This window comes from Trachemys scripta, chromosome 23 (genome assembly GCF_013100865.1).
Source record: "Trachemys scripta elegans isolate TJP31775 chromosome 23, CAS_Tse_1.0, whole genome shotgun sequence".
Lineage (NCBI taxonomy): Eukaryota > Metazoa > Chordata > Testudines > Emydidae > Trachemys > Trachemys scripta.
In genome coordinates this window covers 8,268,932-8,294,391 of record NC_048320.1, presented here as the reverse complement: position 1 = coordinate 8,294,391, position 25,460 = coordinate 8,268,932, and the positions used below count along the sequence as shown (strand labels likewise).

The 25,460-nt window shown below is 43.1% G+C and overlaps 1 protein-coding gene across 5 annotated transcripts in view; it reads right to left on the bottom strand.

The window, feature by feature from the left end:
• Window positions 1-25,460, bottom strand: part of KANSL1 (KAT8 regulatory NSL complex subunit 1) — a 174,882-nt gene that overhangs the window by 131,778 nt on the left and 17,644 nt on the right. For 3 of the 5 annotated variants that reach the window (XM_034755768.1, XM_034755769.1, XM_034755772.1), the window contains one exon: window positions 8,994-10,383. In XM_034755768.1, coding sequence (XP_034611659.1) covers window positions 8,994-10,300 — 1,307 coding nt within the window. In that variant the 5' untranslated portion in view covers window positions 10,301-10,383. Of the gene's footprint in view, window positions 1-8,993; window positions 10,384-24,047; window positions 24,331-24,427; window positions 24,898-25,460 lie in introns of those variants that run through there. The other 2 variants (XM_034755770.1, XM_034755771.1) reach the window with 2 other exon arrangements.

The following is a 25,460-nucleotide window of genomic DNA, read 5'->3' as shown; positions in this document are numbered from 1 at the left end:
GGTGCTCATTTAAACAAACAAAAACACAAAAAAAAAGTTTTCCATTGGCTTATCCCAAGGCAGATGATTGGTGGAGATTCAGCCCTGTATCCTGGAGAGAGCTCCACGTTACCGAGGAAAGAATGGGACCGTGCCAATGATATTCTAGGAGGCAGCTGGTCCTAATGGCCTGATAATGCTAAGAGGTATCAGGTCCAAATAAACACAAGCATAATGGGATTTAGATATGCATTCAGCTGACAGTGTAATAATTCTCAAGGATGCATTATAGAATTCTGGCTCCAACACTTAGCCAAACCTCATCAAATGCTAGAGGCACTTTGCCCCAAAGACACTCAGAGATCACCAGCATAGACAACACCAACTCTTCAAGTGTTGGAAGGTTTAATTCCTGAACACTCATAGGCACAAACACTTAGACAGCTCTAGTGGACCCGGCCCAGACACAAGGACCTGTATACACCAACTACGGTACCTGTGAAAAGTATGGGGAGGAATCCCTTTTATGAGCTCTAAAACTTTCAGGTTCCAGGGAGATGGGGACTCACAAGGATGGGGAGTTTAACCATGCAGCTCACACTTGAGGCACAACACAAAACAAGAACCACCTTATTACACACACTCTCCTCTTCCTCCACACATCCCAATCCCCCCAAAAAGTTGAAAAAGGTTTCACTGTGCTAGAAATAAATTATATAAACTATGAAGTCACAGACATGGAGGGATTAGTGATACTTTGGGAAGTCACAATTTGATAAGCCTATGGAATCAGACTTTCTACCCACAATGACTGCACTATTTTTTAATCTTCATCAGCAATACTAACACACATCTTATTTCTAGGCATTAAAAAGTGTATAAGACTGAGGCACTCCTCTCCAATCTATACCACTAATTTTATATCTAATCTCCATTTACTTCCTGAACATATCTCTATATCAGCATTGAATTGTGCCATTTATGTTTAAACCTCACTATTGAAAAAAGGTTTTAAATCATGCGACTTCTTTTTGAAGGTAACAATTCACATATAAAAGTTTACTCTTGTATTTGAGACTTCTGTACTGAACATAAAAATAGCCATACTGGGTCAGACCAATGGTCCATCTAGCTCAGTATCTGGTCTTCCAACAGTGGCCAATGCCAGATCCTTCAGAAGGAATTAACAGAACAGGATAAACATTGAGTGATCCATCCTGTCATCCAGTCCCAGCACTGGTCTGTTATAGGACAAAGAAAAAAACAAACACTCACTAGTTCAAAAGAGATGTGCAAAAAATCAAATTCACCAAGAATTTGGTGGTACTTTTGAGCATAATATTTTACCAGTCACTGATCTTTACCATGGACAGAGTAATTGAGGGAGCTGTATTTACACCACGCTCAGAGGTTTCAGAGGAGTCCACTGTGGAACTGGTGCAATTAACACTCCCACACATTAGGGCAATCAAGATGTACCAAGAATATATTTTAACCTTTAAAGTACTGGTGTTTTCCAGTCAAATGGCTGCTTGATTCCTGAGTGTCAAAATCATTCTGTGGAGACCAATCTCCATTTTTAATTATGATCCATGGACTGGGGGTATAAATTAGGACTTTATAGGTCCTTCAATCCAAAAGTAACTTCTTAACCAGGGGGCGGGGCTACTGAGGAAGACCAGGGCTTTAAAAAGCCAACTCCTAAGCAACCAAAGGTGCTAGTAAATAGGAGCGGCTAACAGGGGAGCTTTGTGAGGCAGTTTAGAGGGGGAGCTAGATACACTTAACATTCTTTAAACTTAAAGTCAAAAACACCCCGATAAAAACAAAACATCTACAAAGGAATGAGCTGCAGGAGTAAGAAGGAATGCAGGCAGAAGTCCAGCAACAGAGTGGGGGCTATCACGTTTATTGCGCCCAAATGCAGCATGTACGATTACCTCCCCTGTGAGCAGGTAATCATACACGTGCATTCGGTGCAAGGCGCTCCTGCCCCTCAGAGAGTGTGTATGGGCTTTGAAGACCAGAGTGGCTGAACTGGGAGGAGCTAAAGGAGATAGAGAGGTACACAGATGAGACTTTCCCGGACACAGTAGAACTGTCCCATCTCCTCCCCCAACCCCCGTCTGACAGCCTTTGTGCTGTTGAGGATGAAAGTCTCAGGGAAGGAGAACATCCAACCGGAGCAGAGGGAAACGATCTCATAGTTGGGACCCTCCTTCCAGATGATGTTGTGGTATCCTCTTGCATGGAGGATACCTCTCTGGGGAAGGAAACTCCAGTTATTAGGAAGAGACAGGTAATCATTATGGGGGATTTGATCATTAGAAACATAGATAGCTGGGTTTGCGATGACTGGGAGAACCGCATGGTGACTTGCCTGCCTGGTACGAAAGCTGCGGATCCCTTGAGACATCTGGATAGACTTATGTGTATTGCTAGGGATAAGCCGGTGGTCATGGTATAGGTAGGTACCAATGACATATGGAAGGATAGGAGAGAGGTCCTGGAGGCCAAATTTAGGCTGCTAGGTAAGAGACTGAAGTCCAGGATCTCCATGGTAACATTCTCTGAAATGCTTCCAGTTCCACATGCAGGGCCAGTTAGACAGGCAGAACTGCAGGGTCTCAATGCGTGGATGAGACGATGGTGTAGGGAGGAGTGGTTTAGATTTATTAGGAACCAGGGAAACTCTGGGGAAAAGGGAAGCCTATACAGGAAGGATGGGCTCCACCTAAACCAAAATGGAACCAGATTGCTGGCACTTAAAATTAAAAAGGTCACAGAGCAGTTTTCAAACTAAGGGCTAGGGAAAGCCGACAGGTGCGGAGGAGCATGTGGTTCGGACAGAGGCATTCCTTAGGGGAGGATCTATTAATGGAGATTCTCTATGTCCTAGTAAAGAGAAGAGAATGGAAAATGATAAAATAATGGTAAGATCTAATGAGAAACAGTCAAATGAAAAAAAGAGTTTCATCCAATTACATCATGTAAGGGCAGACAGCTAAAAAAAAGTGTCAGGTTTTTAAAGTGCTTATATACCAATGCTAGAAGTCTAAATACTAAGATGGGTGAACTAGAGTGCCTCGTATTAAATGAGGATATCGATATAATAGGCATCACAGAAACTTGGTGGAACGAAGATATCAATGGGCCACAGTAATACCAGTGTAAAAAATATATCGGAGGGACAGAACAGGTCGTGCTGATTGGGGAGTGGCACTATATGTGAAAGAAAGCATAGAATCAAATGAACCAAAAATCTTAAGTGAACCAAACTCTACCATAAAAATCTCAATGGACAGTAATTCCATGCTCGAATAATAAGAATATAGCAGTAGGGGATAGATTACTGACCACCTGACCAGGAGGGTGACAGGGACTGTGAAATGCTCAGGAATATTAGCGAGGCTATAAAAATAAAAAACCTCAATAATGAGGGGTTTCCAACTATCCCCATATTGACTGGGTACATGTCACCTCAGGAAGGGATGCAAGGATGGGATGCAGAGAAAGGTTCTTGACACCTTAAATGACTGCTTCTTGGAGCTGCTAGTCCTGGAACCCACAAGAGAAGCAATTCTTGATTTAGTCCTAAATGTAGCATAGGATGTAGTCCAAAAGGTGAATATAGCTAGACTGCTTGGTAACAATGACCATAATATAATTAAATTTAAACACCCCTGTCCAATACTGTAGCATTTAATTTCAGAAAGGGGGACGACACAAAAATGAGAAAGTTAGTTAAACAGAAATTAAAAGGTACCAAAAGTGAAATCTCTGCAAGCTGCATGGAAACTTTTTAAAGACACCATAATAGAGGCTCAACTTAAATGTATACCCCAAATTAAAAAAATATAGTAAAAGAAGCAAAAAAGTGCCACCGTAGCTAAACAAAGTAAAAGAAGCAGTGAGAAGCAAAAAGGCATCCTTTAAAAAAAATGGAAGTTAAATCCTAGTGAGGAAAAACAGAAAGGAGCATAAACTCTGACAGATGAAGTGTAAAAATAGAATTAGGAAGGCCAAAAAAGAATCCGAAGAACAGCTAGCCAAAGACTCAAAAAAATTTTTTTGTTGTTTTTTAAGTACATTAGAAACAGGAAGTCTGCTAAACAACCAGTGGGGCCACTGAACAATCGAGATGCTAAAGGAGCACTCAAAGGACGATAAGGCCAATGAGGAGAAACTAAATGAATTCTTTGCATTGGTCTTCACAGCTGAGGATGAGAGGGAAATTCCCAAACCTGAACCATTCTTTTTACATAACAAATCTGAGAACAGTGGTAGACTGAGGTGTCATTAGAGGAGGTTTCGGAACAAACTGATAAACTAAACAGTAATAAGACATCAGGACCAGATGATATTCACCCAGGAGTTCTGAAGGAAATTGCAGAACTACTAACTGTATCTTGTGTACCAAATGACTGGAGGACACCTAATCATAGAATATTAAGGTTGGAAGGGACCTCAGGAGGTCATCTAGTCCAACCCCTTGCTCAAAGCAGAGCCAATCCCCAACTAAATCATCCCAGCCAGCCAAGCTGGGCCTCAAAAACCTCTAAGGAAGGCGATTCCACCACCTCCCTAAGTAACCCATTCCAGTGCTTCACCACCCTCCTAGTGAAAAAGTTTTTCCTAATATCCAACCTAAACCTCTCTCACTGCAATTTGAGATCATTACTCCTCATTCTGTCATCTGCTACCACTGAGAACAATCTAGAGCCATCCTCTTTGGAACCCCCTTTCAGGTTGTTGGAAGCAGCTATCAAATCCCCCCTCATTCTTCTCTTCTGCAGACTAAATAATCCCAGTTCCCTCAGCCTCTCCTCATAAATCATATGCTCCAGCCCCCTAATCATTTTTGTTGCCCTCCGCTTGACTCTTTCTGATTTTTCCACATCCTTCTTGTAGTGTTGGGCCCAAAACTGGACACCGTACTCCAGATGAGGCCTCACCAATGCTGAATAGAGGGGAATGATCACGTCCCTCGATCTGCTGGCAATGCTCCTGCTTATACAGCCCAAAATACAGATAGCCTTCTTGGCAACAAAGGCACACTGTTGACTCTCATCCAGCTTCTCATCCACTGTATCCCCTAGGTCCTTTTCTGCAGAACTACTGCCTAGCCACTCGGTCCCTAGTCTGTAGCAGTGCATGGGATTCTTCCGTCCTAAGTGCAGGACTCTGCACTTGTTCTTGCTGAACCTCAAATTTCTTTTGGCCCAACCCTCTAATATGTCTAGGTCCCACTCTACCCTATCTACCACTCCTCCCAGTTTAAGGTCATCTGCAAACTTGCTGATGGTGCAATTCATGCCATCCTCCAGATCATTAATGAAGATATTGAACAAAACCGGCCCCAGAACTGAACCTTGGGGCACTCCGCTTACTACTGGCTTCCAACTAGACATGGAGGCATTGATCACTACCCGTTGAGCCTGATGATCTAGCCAGCTTTCTATCCACCTTATAGTCCATTCATCCAGCCTATACTTCAACTTGCTGGCAAGAATACGGTGGGAGACCGTATCAAAAGCTTTGCTAAAGTCAAGGAAGAATACGTCCACTGTCTTCCCCTCATCCACAGAGGGAGTTATTTCATCATAGAAGGCAATTAGGTTAGTCAGGCATGACTTGCCCTTGGTAAATCCATGCTGACTGTTCCTGATCACTCTTCTCTCCTCAAAGTGCTTCAAAATTGATTCCTTGAGGACCTGCTCCATGATTTTTCCAGGGACTGAGGTGAGGCTGACTGGCCTGTAGTACCTCAGATCCTCCTCCTTCCCTTTTTCAAAGATGGGCACTACATTAGCCTTTTCCCAGTCATCTGGGACCTCCCCCCGATCGCCATGAGTTTTTAAAAGATAATGGCCAATGACTCTGCAATCATATCCACCAACACCTTTAGCACCCTCAGATGCAGTGCATCCAGCCCCATAGACTTGTGCTCGTCCAGCTTTTCTAAATAGTCCTGAACTACTTCCTTCTCCACAGAGGACTAGTCACCTCCTCCCCATACTGTGCTGCCCAGTGCAGTAGTCTGGGAGCTGACCTTGTTCGTGAAGACAAAGGCAAAAAAAAAAAAAAAAAAACCAAGCATTGAGTACATTAGCTTTTTCCACATCTTCTGTCACTAGGTTGCCTCCCCTATTGAGTAAGGGGCCCACACTTTCCCTGACCTGGGATGCTAATTTTTAAAAAGGGCTCCAGAGGTGATCCTGGCAATTATAGGCCATTAAGTCGGACTTCAGTACCGGGCAAACTGGTTGAAACTATAGTAAAGAACAAAACTGTCAGACACACAGATGAACATAATTTGTTGGGGAAGAGTTAACATGGTTTTTGTAAAAGGAAATCATCCCTCACCAATCTATGAGAATTCTTTGAGGGGGTCAACAAGCATATGGACAAGGGGGAATCCAGTCGATATAGCGTACCTAAGTTTTCAGAAAGCCTTTGACAAGGTCCCTCACCAACGGTTAAGCAAAGTAAGTTGTCATGGGAGAAGAAGGAAGGGCCTCTCATGGATTGGCAACTGGTTAAAAGATAGGAAACCAAGGGTAAGAATAAATGGTCAGTTTTCAGAATGGAGAGAGGTAAATGGTGGTGTCCCCAGGGGTCTGTACTAGGACTAGTCCTATTCAACATATTCATAAAAAATCTGGAAAAGGGGGTAAACAATGAGGTGGCAAAATTTGCAGATGATACAAAACTACTCAAGATATTTAAGTCCCAAGCAGACAGCGAAGTGCTACGAAAGGATCTCTCAAAACTGGGTGACTGGGCAACAAAATGGCAGATGAAATTCAATGTTGATAAATGCAAAGTAATGCATACTGGAAACAATCCCACCTATACATATAAAATGATGGGGTCTAAATTAGCTGTTACCACTCAAGAAAGATCTTGGAGTCATTGTGGATAGTTCTCTGAAAACATCCACTCAACGTGCAGCGGCAGTCAAAAAAGCAAACAGAATGTTGGAAATCTTTAAGAATGGGTTAGATAATAAGACAGAAAATATATTGCCTCTATATAAATCCCTGGTACACCCACATCTTGAAAACTCCATGCAGATGTGGTCACCCCATCTCAAAAAAAGATATATTGGACTTGGAAAAGGTACAGAAAAGGGCAACAAAAATTATTAGTGGTATGGAATGGCTTCCGTGTGAGGAGAGATTAGTAAGACTGGGACTTTTCAGCTTGGCAAAGAGATGACTAAAGGGGGATATTATAGAGGTCTATAAAATCATGATGGGCATGGAGAAAGTAAATAAGGAAGTGTAATTTACTCCTTCTCATAACACAAGAACCAGGGGTCACCAAATGAGCATAATAGGCAGCAGGTTTTAAAAACAAACAAAAGGACGTATTTCTTCGCACAGTCAACCTGTGAAACTCTTTGCCAAAGGATGTTGTGAAGGTCAAGACTAACAGGGTTAAAAAAAGAACTATATAAATTCATGGAGGGTAGGTCCATCAATGGCTATTAGCCATGATGGGCAGGGATAGTGTCCCTAAGCCTGTGTTTGCCAGAAGCTGGGAATGGGCGACTGAGGATGGATCAATTCTTGATTCCCTGTTCTGTTCATTCCCTCTGGGGCACGTGGCATTGGCCACTGTCGGAAGACAGGACACTGGGCTAGATAGACCTTTGGTCTGACCCAGTATGGCTGTTCTTATTGAGGTCAGTAAAAAGTATGCACAGAGACCAGGTTACAATATAGCCTTCATTACCTGGTTAGTACCTTATTGTTACATTCAGCAATCACTTGAGTGGGAAAATGTTAACCTTTAGGAAAAAGCACTACTTTGCCCCTACTGTCTCCTCCTTCTGTACTCCTTCCCTGTCCCACCCGATTTTTTCTTCATCAGTTCCCAATCCCTCCCATCTGCTTAAATTGCCAACAATGACTACAGTTAACGTCCACATTAACTATACAGCCTTACAACATGTTGACAGCCAATGAGATTAACACGGAACAGGTGGAGTTCAGAGCTATTGTTTCAGGCTGTCTACAACAATGCAGTTTATACTTTTCACATTATATTTTCAGGGCTAAATGCTTTCCTTTATCACACACACACACACACACACACACACACACTCTGCAGAACCTGAATATGCTATGTCAGATACATAAATACATCATCCTGGCCATCTTTTACACACTACTGGCTAAGAATGTGAAGAGCGAGATCTCCATTGCCACAGTAGAACAATTCAGTTTGAAGGGGCAGATCCAACCCAAGAGCAATTTTAGACAAAAAAATTACACAGACTGCAGTACTGGATTTGAAGTATGGACATTCTAGATGCCTTAATTAGTCCTAGTTCCCTAACTTCATGAAGAGACCTTCATTTAGATACCAAATGTCAGTAGTTCTCAACCTTCCCAGACTACCGTACCCCTTTCAGGATGCCGATTTGTCTTGCATACCGCAAGTTTCACCTCACTTAAAAACTTGCTTACAAAATCAGACAAAAATACAAGAGAAGTGTCACAGCACACTATTACTGAAAAATTGCTTACTTTCTCATTTTTACCATATACTTGTAAAATAAATCATAGCCCCCAGGTTGAGAAACACTGACAGTATATAGAACAATATAAATAAGTCATTGTCTGTATGAAGTTTTAGTTAATACTAGCTTTGCTAGTGCTTTTCATGTAGCCTTTTGTAAAATCAGGCTAATATCTAGATGAGCTGATGTACCCCCTGCAAGATCTTGGCATACCTCCAGTGGTACGTGTGCCCCTGGTTGAGAACCACTGTCATATGTCATAATACTGTACATACAGTTGCACATTACAGAAATATATTATAAACGACAATCCCTGCAATAATTAAGACAGGATTATGCAGTTCAAGCAAGCCAAACTTCACGCACACTAATACTGCCTCTTCCTTCTATGAAATTGTCTTAAATCAAAGATGATGCACCTTTTTATCCCTTCTCGCCCTACCCCACCCCAAACAGAATTAGGCAAAGTTTCAGCATTACTCACAGTGGTACATGATGCTGTTCTGGTTCTGCTTTGGTCAGTTCCTCCTCCTCAATGTCAGATTCCCCTCCTGAGCTGCTCTCGGTGACATCCGAATCAAATGCTTGCTCACTGGATCTCAAATTGGCCATCCCACTGGCTGTAAACCTCTCCAGTTCCTCTGAAATAGAGTCGTTCTTCAAGAAGCTGCTTAGTCCTTCCGACGTACTTGTTTCACTTGCAGCTTTCCTCAAGGCCGCTTCTGCCTTGCGGGTGAGCATCAGCTGGCTCCGATGCCTCAGAGAGTCCAAGTTTGGCAGTTTGCTCAGAGTCTCCTCCAAGAAGCCACCTAGCTGTTGCTGGATGTGTCTCTCTACCTGCTTGGCCTGCACCACCTGCAGGCGTTTCTGCAGCCTGCGAGCACGGTTCTCAATGTCTGCCTGCCGCCGTAACACTGCCCTTGTCCTCAAATCGGAGTCCATGGCACTGAAGAGACTAGCCGACAGAGGAGACTTCTGCTCCTCTGTCTTGCCGCTCCCAAAATCAGAATGTGCATCTACACCAGATAGTCTATTCTCTCCACTGCTTCCTTCAATCACCCGCTGCTGCGCTGCAGAATTAAGCGACAAATTGTTTGCAGTGCTATTATTGCTAAATGGAGATGTGCGCTCAGCATCAAGGCTTCTGTGTGGAAGAGTGCAATTGGTCAAACCCGTCTTCAAGTCCCCTGATTCAGAACCCCCTGCAGTGTTAGAGTCAACACCCTGGAGGGTGGCTGAGAGGGGAGCACGCTTCCCGCCATTAAGTGAACTGGAGTTTTCATGGTCTGAATTGGTACTTTTAGCCAATTTCTTGGCCAAGCCATTCACAGGTGCTTGTGGAAGAGGTGGCTGACCACTAGTATTCATGTTTTTCAGATTTTCCAAAGAAAACTCCAACACTGGCTGTCTCCCCAACAGATCGCTTGTTTTCAAGAAGGACTGAGATAAGAGAGGGTGAGGTTTAAGAACTGTCTGCTTGTTGAAGACTCCTTGTAGCTTCAAAGGGTCTTTTGAAGGAACAGATGTTACATCCGAGCAGAGATAAGAGGCCACCAGTGGCTGCAGCTTGCCCAGCTCCTCCTTGGTAGGGTTATTACGGAAATCTACACTGGGATCCTCTGCAGCAATGGCTTTCCTTTTGGTGCCGTTGGCAGTGAGAAGGATGTTGTTGGCGTTGCCGTTGTTCTCGGCACTGCCAGGTGACAAGGTGGAGGATGGGGGAGCCAGTTTGAACCGGATGTGGTGAGCTTCAGCTGCTGCGTCAGTGAGAGCGGGCGCCATCGCAGCCATTCAGCACAGAGAGACAGGAATTCCAGCCTCTCCCAGTGCCGAGGCCAGCTCCACTGCCTCTTACTGCCTCGCCTGAGGACAGCCTAAAAAAAAGAAAGCAAAGTCAATGAATCAGATAAATAGTAAACAAAATGCTGACGAGCCATCTGAGACACAGACCTGGGCCCATGGTCTGCAACATTGCAACATAACAGAAGCAAACATGGTCTAGTGGACTGAAGACAAAACTAGCAATCAGAAAAACGGACGTCCCGGTGCTGGTTCTGAAACACCAATTTTCAAGGAGAACTTTCTGGCAAGTCACTTTCGTCCAGTGCCTCAGTTTCCACATCTGCAAAACTGAGACAATACCAGACTTCAGGAGAAGTTACAAGGCCAAGCTTTTGTTTTCTAGAACTTTCATCTCTCCCCCCGTTGAGCATTCTGTAGCTCTCCATGTTTGCCTAACTTTGTTGCTATTCAAATCAATAACGAAACTATTGATTTCAGGGAGAGAAAAGTTAGGTCAACATTGAGCACTTTTTAAAAATATTCTATTCGTGTTCAGTATACTTCTGAAATTCCAAATTATTATCCTAGCACCTAGAGATTCCCCACAATGCTAGGCATTATATACACACAGTAAGAGAGCATGCTGGCCCAAAGAGTTTACAGTGTAAACAGACAAGTATTCTCAATTTTACACTTTAACTAAGGCACAAAGGTTAAGTAACTTGCCCCCAAGATCACACAGGAAGTCTGTGGCAGAGTTGAGAATTGAATCCACATCTCCCAAGTCCCAGTCCAGTGCCTTAACCACAAGACAATATTACTTTTAAATTCCTCAGAGCTCTGTGGGTGGGATTTTCTCCATGCAGAGTATGGAAACATCCTCCTCTCACCCTAAACAAGTTAACTGCCTTATATACTCCTCCGACCATACATACAGATTGTTTGTGCTATGTCTACACTATAGCTTCCACCATGACTTCTACTAATGAGGCTGCATCAGTGGTAAATTACTGCTTAAATTTGCTAGCATAGGTGGACATGGCTTTGGGTGGAATAAGTCTCCACCCACACTGACTCCCAGTGGGTAGAAAAATACATTCCTATCTAGCAAAACAACCCCAGTGGCTTTCTTGGAAACCTTGGAAAGTTAGATCCTTTCAGGTTTCATCCACTTGGGAACTAGCGGTTTTCCAAATTCAAGATTTAAACAAAAATACTAACAGTAGTTTAGGCTGTCTGAAGTCCCCCCCCTCCCCCCCAACACAGGATGCACACTGAAACCAGCTGTTTACTTGGTCTCTCCCTTTCCTAAGTTCTTGCCGTATGAGTTTCATCTCTACCCACCTTAATAGAGTACTTCCCCACTCAGTAATAAAATCACTAACAGTGTAACAACATTCAACTCACGAGAAAATATGAGTTAACAGAAGAGTGACTGATGACATTTTACTTAATGATCTTGCAGTTTTTCCTAAGTCTGACAGAAGTTTCTGATCAACTAGCCATTTACTTAATCATTAAGATTTGTCAGCACTATTACACATTTTTGAAAGCGCAGGACTATTATAACAATTTAGTTGATCTTTTATAGCTTTTGCTGGGTCTTCTATTGTTATGCTGCAGATAAACACGTCACTGCTTTTGTATTGTATTTCAATACTTAACATTAAGAGCAAAAGTGAAAAGTTCAGAGCAATCCTAAATCAAAATATTTATCTCTGATAAACCAATCCCTCAATTGTACATCAGTTTACATTAATAATTAATGTTATAATCACAATGGAAGCCACCCATAATGGACAAGGAATAATGATGTTAAAAGTATTTTAAAAACCCCAGATGTCTGTACCTGTTACTGATTTCATTTTAGATTAAGATTACTTTTTTTTTTTTTTTTTGGGGGGGGGGGGGGGGAGTTTGCTTTCCCTCTGCCCTCATTTATGCTTTTTTAGATTTACTCATCTAGAGCTAAAATTAGTTTTGTTAATAACCTGTTTCTGATTTGCTTTCTAGTTCTGCTATATAGTAGAAGTATGCTGCAGTGTTTACATTATACAAACTGCTGGGAAGTTTTATTCACTTAAAAATAACCTTTCCATGTAAACTGAGAAAAAACAGAGAAAGACAAGGTGTGAGAGGTAATATTTTTCATTGGACCAACTTCTATTAGTGGAAGAGACTAGCTTTTGAGTTAAACTTTATTACCTCACCCACAGGGTGTGTCTAGTCTCCTGGGACCAAAATGGCTACAAATAATATTGAAAACAAAAATCAGAAATATTTCTATTGATGGAGGAAGGGGGTTCTCCTTTAAGATGAGCCCAACTCTAGAGCCTAAACGAAACGGACTTTAAACTCCATTTGTATTGAATGCCTAGCTCTTATACAGTGCTTTCCATCAATACATCTCACAGCACTTTACATAGCAGGTCAATATCACCGAGGAAAGCAACTTGCCCAAGGTCACCCAACAGACCAGTGGTAGAGCTGGGACCAGAACCCAGGCCCCCCGAGTTCCAGTCCACTGCTCTATCCACCTAGAATAAAAAAGTCCTTGACCGTTTGTGCATACAGGGCTAAGTATTTTGTTTCTTGTGTAGTTTGCTTACCTAGAATGAACAGAGCCTACTTTTTTTTTTTTTCTTTTTTTTAAATAAAATGTGCAATCCACTATGTGTGGGCAATGCCCAGCTGTGTTCTTAACCCCATACTAAACAACAGATTTCAATAAACATAATTTCACTCCCTACATACAGGGGCCAAATGCTTTCAATGCACTCAATGTGCAGATTACAATTCTAGTTGTAGCAAACACTCCACTTGTAGTGAAGATGGGCTGTGGATAGAAAAAGCAGCTTCACTACAGAAGGCTTCTATTAAATTCCCTACCAAGGCCTTTACTGATGAGACTTGAATATTTAGATCAGCTGTTTATTCATAAGCACTGCTGTCAAATAAATTCACTCACACTTCTGCTTTTCACTTTCTCTAAAAAGGTAGGTACACTAATCTAATTGGGTCCATTACTACAGCATCTGAAAGCCTGATCTTGGTATCAACCTACATAAACACTTAACATCTTTCAGAGATAATTTAAAATAAAATAGAAAAGAAAGAAATGACGACAACTGGGCCCTAACCATGGAAATCCAAGGCTCTGTCTACACACAAACTTGCACCAGTTTAAGTTCAATAAGGGTAAATACCTGCATGGACACTTAAATTAGTCTTAATACAAAGTGATTTTGTGCATTTTAAACCTATTCCTAATCAACTTAAATCGAAACCAAACTAAACCTAGTTAACATAAGTCTGTGAACACTCATATTTCTAACTAAATCTATTTGAGAAAAAAAAATATCACAAATTAAACCAACGCATATCTGTTTAGACATGCCCTAGGTTTACCCCCAGCTTTACAGGAGGAATGGAAAGAAGAGGGATGGAACTAAGATTTACAAAATGTTTCCAAATTCTCCTTGTTCAATAAATACACTTTCCATTCTTCGTTCCACTAATTTAAGAGGCCTCCAATTTCTTTTAAAGGTAATCTGCAAAAGTTTTATTTTAATCCAATTATTCTTTTGCAAAATTTCCAATGAGCAAAGGCAATAGCTAATAGGAGTTATTAGTGATAGATCTGAAACAAACATTTCAGCCAACATTTCCCTCCTTAAAGATGACCTTCAAGGAAAAAAAAAAAAAAAAAAAAAACAGGTGGTTTTGCCCTAAGAGAGGGGTGGAGCTCCTGCTTCTTTGACTTTTGGAAAATCAAACCCCTTTTTCCTTGTTCTTGCTGGCTGAGGAGAAACAGAGGTAGGTGCTCTGTCCTCAATTGAAGGGGTGAAAGCACTTACATACGAAGGATCTTTTTCCCTAACTTTCTCAGATGTTCACATTCCCGCCTCCTCTGCAATAAATAAATAAATAGTAAAACAGTGACTAGAAGTCCCTCTCCTCAAAATGTTTAAGTTATACTCTTGTCGTATTTGCAATTCATAATCCTAATAGTTCAAGTCCTCCAGGAAAGACTAGATAAGACCCAAATTTGCCTATTTAAAAAAAATAAAAAAAAAAAAAAAAAAAAAAAAAAAGCCAAGACCTCTATACATTGTGATTATCTTTTCTCCTTCAGAAGACCAATTTTTTGGCCTATAGATGGCACATTTAAAATTCTTAGTAGTCCAGGTTGCAGATATCATGGTTTCTCTGCCACCGAGTCACATTACTAGTATTATATAGACAACTGAAAGAACCTTTAAGTAACAAATTCATTTTTAAAAACAATCTTCATCCACTTTGTTTATGGCCCTTGTGCTGTCAGCAGAAGATACTGCTTAGCTTTTGCAGTATATCAAAGCAGTAATTGTTAAGATACAGCAACAGAGAGTTAGTGAACTACTTCTCCCAACACAGAGCAGTACGTATTATCTCAGAGCTCTCAAGTATTTCCTCCACACCATCTCCATGACCAACATCATAGCAGCAGCTCTGCTATAGTTAAGGTTGAGGGTTTAGTTTCAGTTTAAAAGTTGACTAATTATGTATTAGCAGGAGTGTTGTAAGCAAGACACGGGAAGTAATTCTTCCGCTCTACTCTGCGCTGATTAGGCCTCAACTGGAGTACTGTGCCCAGTTCTGTGTGCCACATTTCAGGAACAATGTGAACAAACTGGAGAGAGTCTTGAGAAGAGCAACAAAAATGATTAAAGGTCTAGAAAACATGACCTATGAGGGAACAAACCCATTTTTTCCAATCTTTAGTCTGGAGAAGAGAAGACTGAGGGGGGACATGATAACAGTTTTCAAGTACGTAAAACATTGTTACAAGGAGGAGGAGAAAAATTGTTCTCCTTAACTTCTGAGGATAGGACAAGAAGCAGTGGGCTTAAATTGCAGCAAGGGAGGTTTAGGTTGGATGTTAGGAAAAGCTTCCTGTCAGGGTGGTGAAGCACTGGAATAAATTCCCTAGGGAGGTTATAGAATCTCCACCATTAGAGATTTTTTAAAAGCAGGTTAGACAAACACCTGTCAGGAATGGTCTAGTTGCTGCCATGAGTGCAGGGGACTGGACTAGATGCCCTTTCACGGTCCCTTCCAGTCCTATGAGTCTATACTAAGTGGTCTAAAATTCACATGGTGACTCAATATCTTGAAGTTTGCTGTGACTCATGGCAATATGGCATAAGTTAGTGGTCCAAGTTTGAGCAGGAGTTCCTGAGTCCCCCTAAAAAGTCAGCTGTTCATTAGGGGAGGTTTTGCACACACCTGGGCTCCAATGTATGGCTCTAATCGTCCCCAAACTGCTCTCCCCCTTGACACTTTTTTTTTTAAAGTTATTGCACTGCAGCCATTGACCTTTTGGGGAAGCAATATTGAAAGAGTTAAGGGTAAAGTTTGTAACTCCAAGTTGGCACAACTTGGACTAAAAGAGCAGTATGTGCACATGCAGTAAGACTACTGCTGAGGCCCAAGTGGGTATCTCTTGTCATAAAAATTGGGAGGCTCAAAGCAACATGCTGTGGTCATTGAACCTGAGTTGCACTCAAGCTCTGTGAATCTGAGCCTTACCTTTGGCAATTTTCAGACAGATAATATGTTCCTTGCTCTCTGCCTGCATTCTGCAGAGGCTCTTTTCAGAAGTTTTGCCCCATGTCTCCACTGCTCCCCAAACAAGGGTAAGGACCCCAGAACTCCCCCACCTTACCGATGCTGCTACCAGCAGTGGCGAAGGGTCTGCAGCCTCACCCTCTCTCTCAAAGCAGCAGAGCTGGGGGGGGGGGGGAAAGGGGTTAGAGCAGTGAAGGAGGAAAGAAGGGAGTCATAGCTGTGCAGTGGGGAATATACGGGGCTTCAAGCTCTGCTCCCCCAAACTTCCATACCCCCCACCATTTTTGTTCCCCCTTCAAATTATACCCTTTGTTTCCTGGGTTTCAGAGTTTGTGTTCAGCTGAGCTCAATGTTCTAGAAGACATAAGATACCACTGGGCAACCTTAACTCTGTTAATGAAGTTGGGTTTTTTTGGTTACTGATCTGCTCTAATGACTTGAATCACCACTCTCTCCATCCTGCAACTATCTTACAAACAACTCTTCCTAGATGATCCACCACAACCTCAAATCCTACACAGCTGAAATAAATTCACCTCCCCACCCTTCATCATGGAGACGAGAGTGGTATTTTCTACCAAGACTCATAACCTTGGTAAAGTCTTTGACTCCTTCCTCTACTTAACTCCTCCCTTTACCCTCCCCCTCCGATATATCCAGGATCCCACTAAGGCCTGGTGTACACTAGGACATTAGGTTGGTATAACTACATTACTTAGGGGTGTGACAAATCCACACCCCAAGTGACACAGTTAAACTGACCTAATCCCCAGCGTAGACAGTGCTAGGATGATGGAAGAGGTGGAGGAGTATCTATGCCAGGGGTTCATGACCCCTCAGGGGTCATGAGGTTATTACATGGGAAGGCCCGCAAGCTGTCAGCCTCCACTCCCAAACCATGCTTCGCCTCCAGCATTTATAATAGTGTTAAATACATTTTTTTTTAAAAGGGGTTTTAATTTATTGGGGTGGGGGGGTTGCACTCAGAGACTTGCTCTGTGAAAGCGATCACCAATACCAAAGTTTGAGAACCACTGATCTATACCAACAGAACCCCTCCCGTTCGCATAGGTAGTGTCTTCACTAAAGTGTGTTTTAAGTGTAGACATGCCTTAAGTCCTTCCTCTATACATTTCCAAAATCTGCCCATTCCAATTCATCAAGACCCTGATCCACATCTTGGTAACCTGCTATCCAGACTACTGCGACCTCTTCCTACTTGCTTAATTGATCTTGACTTACAATCCCTCTCCCATCTATCCAACACTCTGCTGCCAAAGTCATCTTCCTTCCCTGCCATATCATCCATCGTCATGCTAGAAGCCCTCGGATGGATTTGCAGCTCCTGTATCAAAATTTTAAACTCATGGTCTTCACTTGCAGAAGTTCACCTCTTCCTGCCTTGCCTCATCTTCTGTCCAACCACATGCAAACTTCACTAGCCTTCATGCTCAGCCTGAGGCCTCCTTCCACAAGGTGCCTCCATCTTTTCCCATATTACTCCCTAACTTCTTCACCAGGAAATCTTCCTTTACTCTTCAAAATCCACTTACTTTACTTGGGAATGGGAGTCAGTGATGGAAAGCCAAGATTTCCACTATGCACAAACAAAAGCCTAAACCTAGCAATATTTGTAGACTAAGAAGTTTACATGCACAGGAGCGCAACATACATTAAAATCAAATAATCTCACATTCATGTGCTACATAAACATCTCTTGCTTCCCCTCTACCTCTCAACTTCTTAGGGGCCCATGTTATGCCCAAACTAACTGTAGGCTTCTCAGAGCAGAAACCAGTCTTACTTGTCTACAGCAGTCCATACTTATGGCAATGTTTAAATATTAATACTGAAGGGGAAAAAACCCATTGTGAGAAGTGATATCAAATTTATCCAGAAAAAAAAAAAAAGGGTAGGCTAGATTATAGGTACACATAAGGTTGATTGCACTCTGTACATGATTAAAGACAATATTTAATATTTTTACAAATGTATGAATAGAAGAGCTATTCGAACCAATGACTGAAAGAATACAACCTAAGCCTCAAACTCGAAGGCTTAGAAGTAGGCCTTTAAAACTTGTATGCTAAGACTTCTTTCCTAAAACAAGCCCTCAGTCCAGAACCCTAGATATACTTTTTTTTTTTTTTTTTTGGGGGGGGGGGGGGGGGGGGTTATTTTCTAAAAAGGAGGAAAAAATATGTTGTCATCTTTCAACATTCTGTAATTGGGAAAGAAAATAATTACCAATTTAGAAGCATCTTTCCTACAAGTATAACTCTCAAAAAGCTTTAATTAAGAAAACAATGGGACAACACACAGGATGGACTAGTTATACCATCACATATGATAGGCAAACTGCTTGCCATGCTGTAAAATGCTATCGTTTTAAAAATCTCAGATCTCCCAAAGATTTTTGGCAGTCAAGATATTAAAAGTAGATATCTATGCATGAACCAAAGACACTTATAATATGCATACAACATCCCTTATGTACATTTAAAGGACCAGTGTCTTCTAATGAGTGCTGAGATTTAAGTCTTTCATGGAAGGTTATAAAACACTCATAGTAAAGAGTGGTTCTGCTCTGAAGTGACTAATAATTAGATTGTGGGGCCTCAGTGATTTGAGACTGTGCGTACTCAGTTTACACATAAAAGGAGTCAAGCCTGCAAATGAACTCTTGAGTCTGAAAGTCAACTTAGCCTCTTTCCTACTCAAGCATCACTAGTAATAGTAATCCTAAAAAACAGATTATGTTCTTAATGGCACCTATGCAGCTCAGGTCTTCAAATGGCATTATCTGTCATACCTGTCTACCCCCCTCTGTACTCAACAGGGCTCGCACAGGAGTCACTGATGGCATAATTTGGTCTACACAAAGTTAATTACAGACAAAAAGACGTACAAAAGGAAAAAGCAAGCTTGACTATCACTTCCCAGAGGAAGTTTGCAGTCTGGCAGTTATGTACAAGAATTAACTTTTACTTGCAAAGTGACCTAGTTTGATATGAAGTCTTTGATATGGAATCCCCAACATTATCCTTCTTTTAAAAAGGGATGAGGGAATCACTCTTCAGAGCAAAGCCGCATTCAAGAGTCAAACGGAAAAGCGAAGTGTAAGCAACAGAATGGTCTTAAAAAATGCTGTAAGTATAAACGAAGTATCTGAAAACTCAGCTCTTCTTGTATTTACAAAACAACTGGAAAGATTGGCATTCCCCCTACCACAGAAAACTCCACCACAAACCCACAATGCACAGAGCTTTCCTGTACTTTTAGGTATATTCTGGGCAACTTGCCAAGGAAAAAGTCTTGAACTCAGGACTTAGATAAGGTAAGTAGGAACAAAAAGTCTTAATTTTTTAACATATTCAGATTTGTTGTACACATGCTATAACTGCAGTTAAAGTAACACCTCCTTTAACTCATGCTCTTTTGAGATAGTGCTAGGGTCAAAATATTAACATTAACTTTCAATATTTTGCCAAAATGTGTGTCTGTCATAGACCGCTTTACATTTCAAAGCGCTGTACAAACATTAACTAACTAAACCTTAACACTCCTGGGAGGGAGTTGCATATTTTCATCATTTTACCAGTGAGGAAACAGTTGAAGTCACTTACCCTATGTCACATGGAAAATTAGTGGCAGAGAGACTAGAACACACAAGCTCCTAGCCCCACGCTCAATCCACTAAACTATCCAACCTCTCTTTGGGCATTTAAGTGTCTTATTCCATAATGAATCAATAATCCAGTACACCCATTATCCTGATCACGATCCAAAGGCTTTAATTTAGCAAACTGCTGCCAGACAGCCAATAGGTGTCAGCTTTAATAACTGCTCAGGATCTCACACCGAAGAGAGCAATTCAGGGGGATCACCATCACAGCATCCAACAACAACAGAGTAAATTCCAAGGCTAGGCTGCTGAGCACTTTCTTCTAATAAAAGGAACCTAGTGTGTGTGAATGACAAGCCACAGTTACCACCTGGTAACTGGTTTGTCACTTTTCATTTCTAAGGCAGAGAAATAAAGAAAGTTGAACAGAACTTTTCCACTCATATTCATTGCTTCGCTATGTCACTGCAGGCCTCAATAAGAGGGTATAAAAATTATGAAGGGGACTCAATGAAGTTTGGTATAACTTAGTACAGAGTTCATAACAGACCTCATGCTACTAGCTTGACTAAAGTCTGGATCAGCTTTCAGTAAAGAAACAGATTTCAATAAAGCTATTTTAAACAAAACACTTTTCACCACTCTCAACACTTCGCAGAGCTGGTGGAGAGAGAAAAAAGTAATTCTGCAGCAACAAGTCTAAACTGAGGAGCTTGGTCAAAGATATGGTCAAACAGGTCTGAACAGACCTGTAATAAGTACCCTTTCCTCTCTTTAGATTTGTTTCAGCTATTCTTTTCCCAATCTCTGTGTTTGTTCTTGATCGTGTAAAAAAGTAATATGTTTTCATCTTGGATTCACATAGAGCAGTGCCCAAGCTCCACTCTTTAGTATTAGATCTCCTTAACCATCAGAACTTCTAATTTAATTTTCTGCTTTTATTCTTAAACTTAAATTATAGTTTGCCGAGGAACAAGTTACGAGAAGTTTATGTTTTCCATCACTTCTTGGAGTCTGAACAGTTTTGCAGTAAGCTATTTGCATTGTCCCCTACCCCAATGTCTCAGTTTGAATGTACCTTGAAGAGAATATACTCATGGCATAATACACTAAGCAACTGCATCACCAGGACCCTGATGTGTGGCAACTCTTTGTCCAACTGAGAAGAGACAGGAAGCCTTTTTCCTAACTGTATAACAAAGCAGTTCAAAATTACATCCTTAACCGTACAGCCGAACAATAGTACAGGAGTCTGGAGAAGATTTTCTTTTTGGGGAGGAGAAGAATTCTAATAAAAGTTTTTGGATATGCATTCCAGATACACAATGTATTTTAAGACTTTATGACTGAGGAAATGTTATTTATAAAATACAACAAAGGAAACTGTACTTCACAGATCACCTGCCATTCTGATCATCCAAGTGTTGAGACACTTTTTAATGAGACTACAAAAACTCTGAACATGAAGAACCATACACAGAAACTCTATGTATTATTTGGTTGAGCCAGCACATTACCTAATATCCAGAAAAAAGTTAACTTAATGATAGTTTGTCATCTAAGGCCCAGCTGATGCAACAGCTTGTCCCAATCACATAGCCACGCAGGATTTGATAAATAAAAAAAAAAAAAAAAAAAAAAAAAAAAAGTGTGTGGGAGGTAAGACAGCACTGAAGTACATGATAGCAAAACACTTAATTTGCACACCTTCCAAAATTATATATATATATAAGTATGAGGCATAATCCCTGCAACATTGATGTGGCTTCCATTATCGACCTGCCTTTAGGATGCAAGCATGAAGAATGCCTGAATATATTTTTATTTCTTATTTACCTTATTAGTCCATCAAGCCTGATCCTCCCTGGCTTCGCTGGTGAACTACTTGGGGGAAAACACAAAGCATATGTATTGTCAGTTCTCTTAAATGAAAGGATCAGGTGTTGAAACTCCAAAGACATGCTTTGTCCAAAGTGTTCATTGGGTGTTGGAATTATGTGTGTTAACAAACCCAGTTTTAAAACTGTGATTAAAGTCACTTCTCCTTTACAAAAATTGTTCGGCTTCTACTCAACTTTTGTGATATTCTCTGGCCACCATAATCTTCCAGGGTGGACTTTGCTTGCATTTAGTATTGAAAAAATGTTACAGAAACCACAACAACAACAAACAGTTCTCTCACCCCTTTTTGGCATTCTTTATACATAATAAAAAAAGCATGAGAGAACATAAGACTTCCATCCTTCCCCCTTTTCCAGGTCACCTTTAACTACGTTGTAATTAAGTCCGTAATAGGGACTTAGTTTGCAGCGTAGACAGGGCCTAATATGGATTTAGTGATCCCACTGCGATGGTACAGTTAAGGAAAATAAATTCCCCCAGCCCCTTCTCCCAAATTAGGCTTTGCTTGTAGTTTACCTTAAGAGGTCCCACTATCAAGTCAGGCAACTATTCTCATCTTAAAAATTAAAAAAAATTAAAAAGTCAAGAGGTCAACATCTTTTATATTTAAGTTAATAAATTTGTGGTTAAGAGTCTACAAGGCATCGTCACTACCCATAATACCTTTCCCATGTTGTATGGGAGGGCTTAAGGGGAGAATATACACAATGGGTAACTGGCATTATACATTCCCCTCTGAAAACAATGGTGGGTGGGTTTTTTTTAAATCTTTAAAGAAGTAATTATATGCAGAAGGGGGGGGGCGGGAATCAGATAATCTGAATTTTAAAAAGTTACAGGGTATGAAGGGGAAGTGGGTGTGCTTAAATTATACTAGTATATCAACTGGATTGTCCAGAAAGAAAAGTTAGCTTACTACTAGTCAAAGAGTGTTATGACTAAAGTACTTTCCCAATTTCACAACACATTTTAACTTCCCTGAGGATGGGCTTTTTACCTAGTCTTATTTTTAGAAATACACATCATAGCACACATCACATGATGTGATGTAACTGCTAGCAAGAAAATGGCCCAAACTGTTCAAAATGTAGTGGTCAGACAAAAAAATCCAAAACACACACAGCAATTCCTCACGTACCATGGCCAGTTTTATGGAAAATTACAATTCTGTTTGCCATTCAGAATAGTGGTGTATATAAGCTCCTATATAAACGAACTGGCCACATTTTAAACGTATATAGATTTTATTAGCAGGGGAGACTATGCTCCAATTTAAAAAAAGTATTTCGATGACCTTACGGGGTCCCTTCCAGTTCTATGAGATAAATAAAATATATGGAGATATACCTATTTATTTTATTTCCTAATTTTTTGTAGAAACATGAATGGGCAAATTTGTTACGGAAGATAGAAAGAAGTTCCTTTAAAAAGATCCAGAGCAAATCTAATGCTAAGCAAATTCTTTGTAATCGAGCACCACAAATGCTCTAAACCTCTTATCAAAGAGAGTCAAGAACAGAATAGTCTTTAAAAATGTGAATACACTTATATGCTACTGTTTAGAGAAGAATGAAAAGAATTTTCACCAATCCAAAATTAAAAATAACGACACACGCAACCCAAACTTTCAACTATTGTAGTTTAGTTGATCAAATCCATGTCAGAAAATAGACCACTGTATGGTCTAAATGGGTAGAAGGGAAGGCCTGTACACAAAGCTCTTATAAATAAATCAATTTCTGCATTTAAAACCATGAGAGGGTGACAGACGTTTACACACATACCCCACTACTACTTTTCATACTTAATTGTGCATTTGGCTCTAATGTTATTGTGAAGGGACAAGCTCCTCATGCAAAATTATGCAAGGTGGAGATTATGCAACTTTCTTCTGTTTACTTGAAAACTCCGTTTTTTTGTTTTATTTTTTTGTTTTCCTTTTTATCTTAAACACCCCTATCACCTTTGGTCTCTTCCAAAGGGATAGCTTTGAGTTGGCTTCTTTGAGAGGACAGACTTCAGATTAAAGCCAGTATATAATGTTACACACCGTACAAGCAGCAACACCACACCACACCACACCACAATGACTGCCAGCCACGTGACAGAGATGGCAACACACACGGGCGGGGAGTGTGAATGGAACTGGGGGCGGCAATGCAGGACTCGATTTTGGAACTTTGGGGTCCGCCGCATTCGAATAAGCGGGCTAGAAACGTTCCATACGCGGTCGTTCAAGTTTATAAACAAGCCACAAAAGGCTCCAGCCCTTGTGCAAGATTTCAATTTAAAGTGGCGCCATCAAACCAACCTCCTCCCCACCGCCGCCGCCACCTCCACGCAATGGATCCGCAGTACTTTGCTAGCCACACGCACTAGGGGAGGGAGTCGAAATACACAGAGACATTAGCACAAGGAGAGATCCCTACAGAGGGAGATTTAACATGCAGGGCTCAGCCAGAGCAGACCAAAATACAGCCACTTCCACCAGGAAGGCACCAAGCACAGCAGCGAAAACAAAGTCAGGCCCCTGCTCTCCCCCACCCTGCCTCCCACACATGCTCCCCTCCCCCGGAGGAGCCTGGCTGAGAGATCCGCTAGTGACCCCGAGTACTTTACCCGACACACACTCCCAGGAGCCCCGAGCCCGGCCGTGCCTGGCACGGGGAGCGGTGCAGGGCGGGAGCCAGCAGCCGGGCAGAGAAGTTCGGGCTGAGGCCGGGACTGGAAGAAACCCACATCAGACACGTTCAGAGGCGGCGGCGCCGGGCACCGAGGCAGCCGCGGTCGCAGATGGTGAAGGTGGAAGCGAGCCCCCCTTTCTTCCCCTCCCATGCACGCGGCGGGAGCAGCGCAGAGCGAGAAGGAGCCATTTAAAGTTGCCTGGCTCCGCGGGGCCGGCGGTAGTTGCAGTAACAAAGGGGCAGCGGGAGGGAGGGAGGGAAGGAGAAAGGGCAGCGGGCGGAGGGGAGAGGGAGCGGGGCGGCAGCGGCACCTACCACGTGATGGAGCCGAGAGCACAGTCCGGGCGGATTCAGCCCCGCACAAAATGGGCGCAGTTTGCAAACAAGCGCCGACCGAGGGGAGAAGCGGAGCCGCAGCCGGCACAAGCACCGCCAGCCCCGGCTGCAGCCCCGGCTCCCCCCCCCGCTCGGGCCCGCTCGGTCTTCCCCGGCGGCGGGGGACGGGGCTCTTCTCTTTCGCCCTCCCCGGGTGCAGAGCGGCGGTGGCGGCTGCAGCCCGGGCTGGGGCGGGGGGAGAAGCTGCCCCCCCACCCCCGGCTCGGGGAGCGCCCTGGAGCCGCCGGCTGCGGGTCCTCGCCTGTCCGCGGGCGCTGGGCCGGACCGGCGGGCGCTCTGTATCGCTCTCCGCCCGCGGTGCGGCGGCGGAGCGAGCGCGGCGGTGCTTCCCCCCCGCTCCGGGTGAGAGCGGCGGCGGCGCTGCTCGGAAAATGGCGGCCAGGCTCCTTCTCTGCCCTCCCCCTCCCTTTAATCGGAGAATGCACCGGGCGGGGGGGAGGGAGGGGATGCGCAGCGCCCCCGCCGGCCGCCGAGCGCACTGCGCCCGCGCCGCCTGCCCGCAGCCAGGGGGCCCCGCAGAGCCGCCAGGCGGAGTGCGCGGGCCGCGCGCTCCCGAGCCAGCAGCCGGCGGCCGCCGCGCGCGGCACTGCGGCGCCGGGCCATGCAGCAGCCGCGCGGGGCGGTACTGGCGGGGCCGGAGCGGCTGCCCGGCCCGTGCCCCCAGGGACGAACCCGGGGAGTGTTTGCGGATCACAGTATTGGCCCGTGGAGCCAGGCACTGGAGGGCCTGGCCTGGCCCCGGGCCCGCACAGCCCAGTGCTATTGTCCTGCTGGTGCAGTCAGGCGCCACTTACGCTGCAGCGCAAGCGGCTGCTCCCCGGGCAGAGCACCCGCTGGCCGCCAGAGGGCGTGCCTCCAACACGCATGCGCCGCATGCCCGCCCTGTTCAGAACAGCAGCCCTGAGCAGGGACGGGTCTGCAGGGGCCGCAGAGCGTGCTGGGAAGTGTAGTC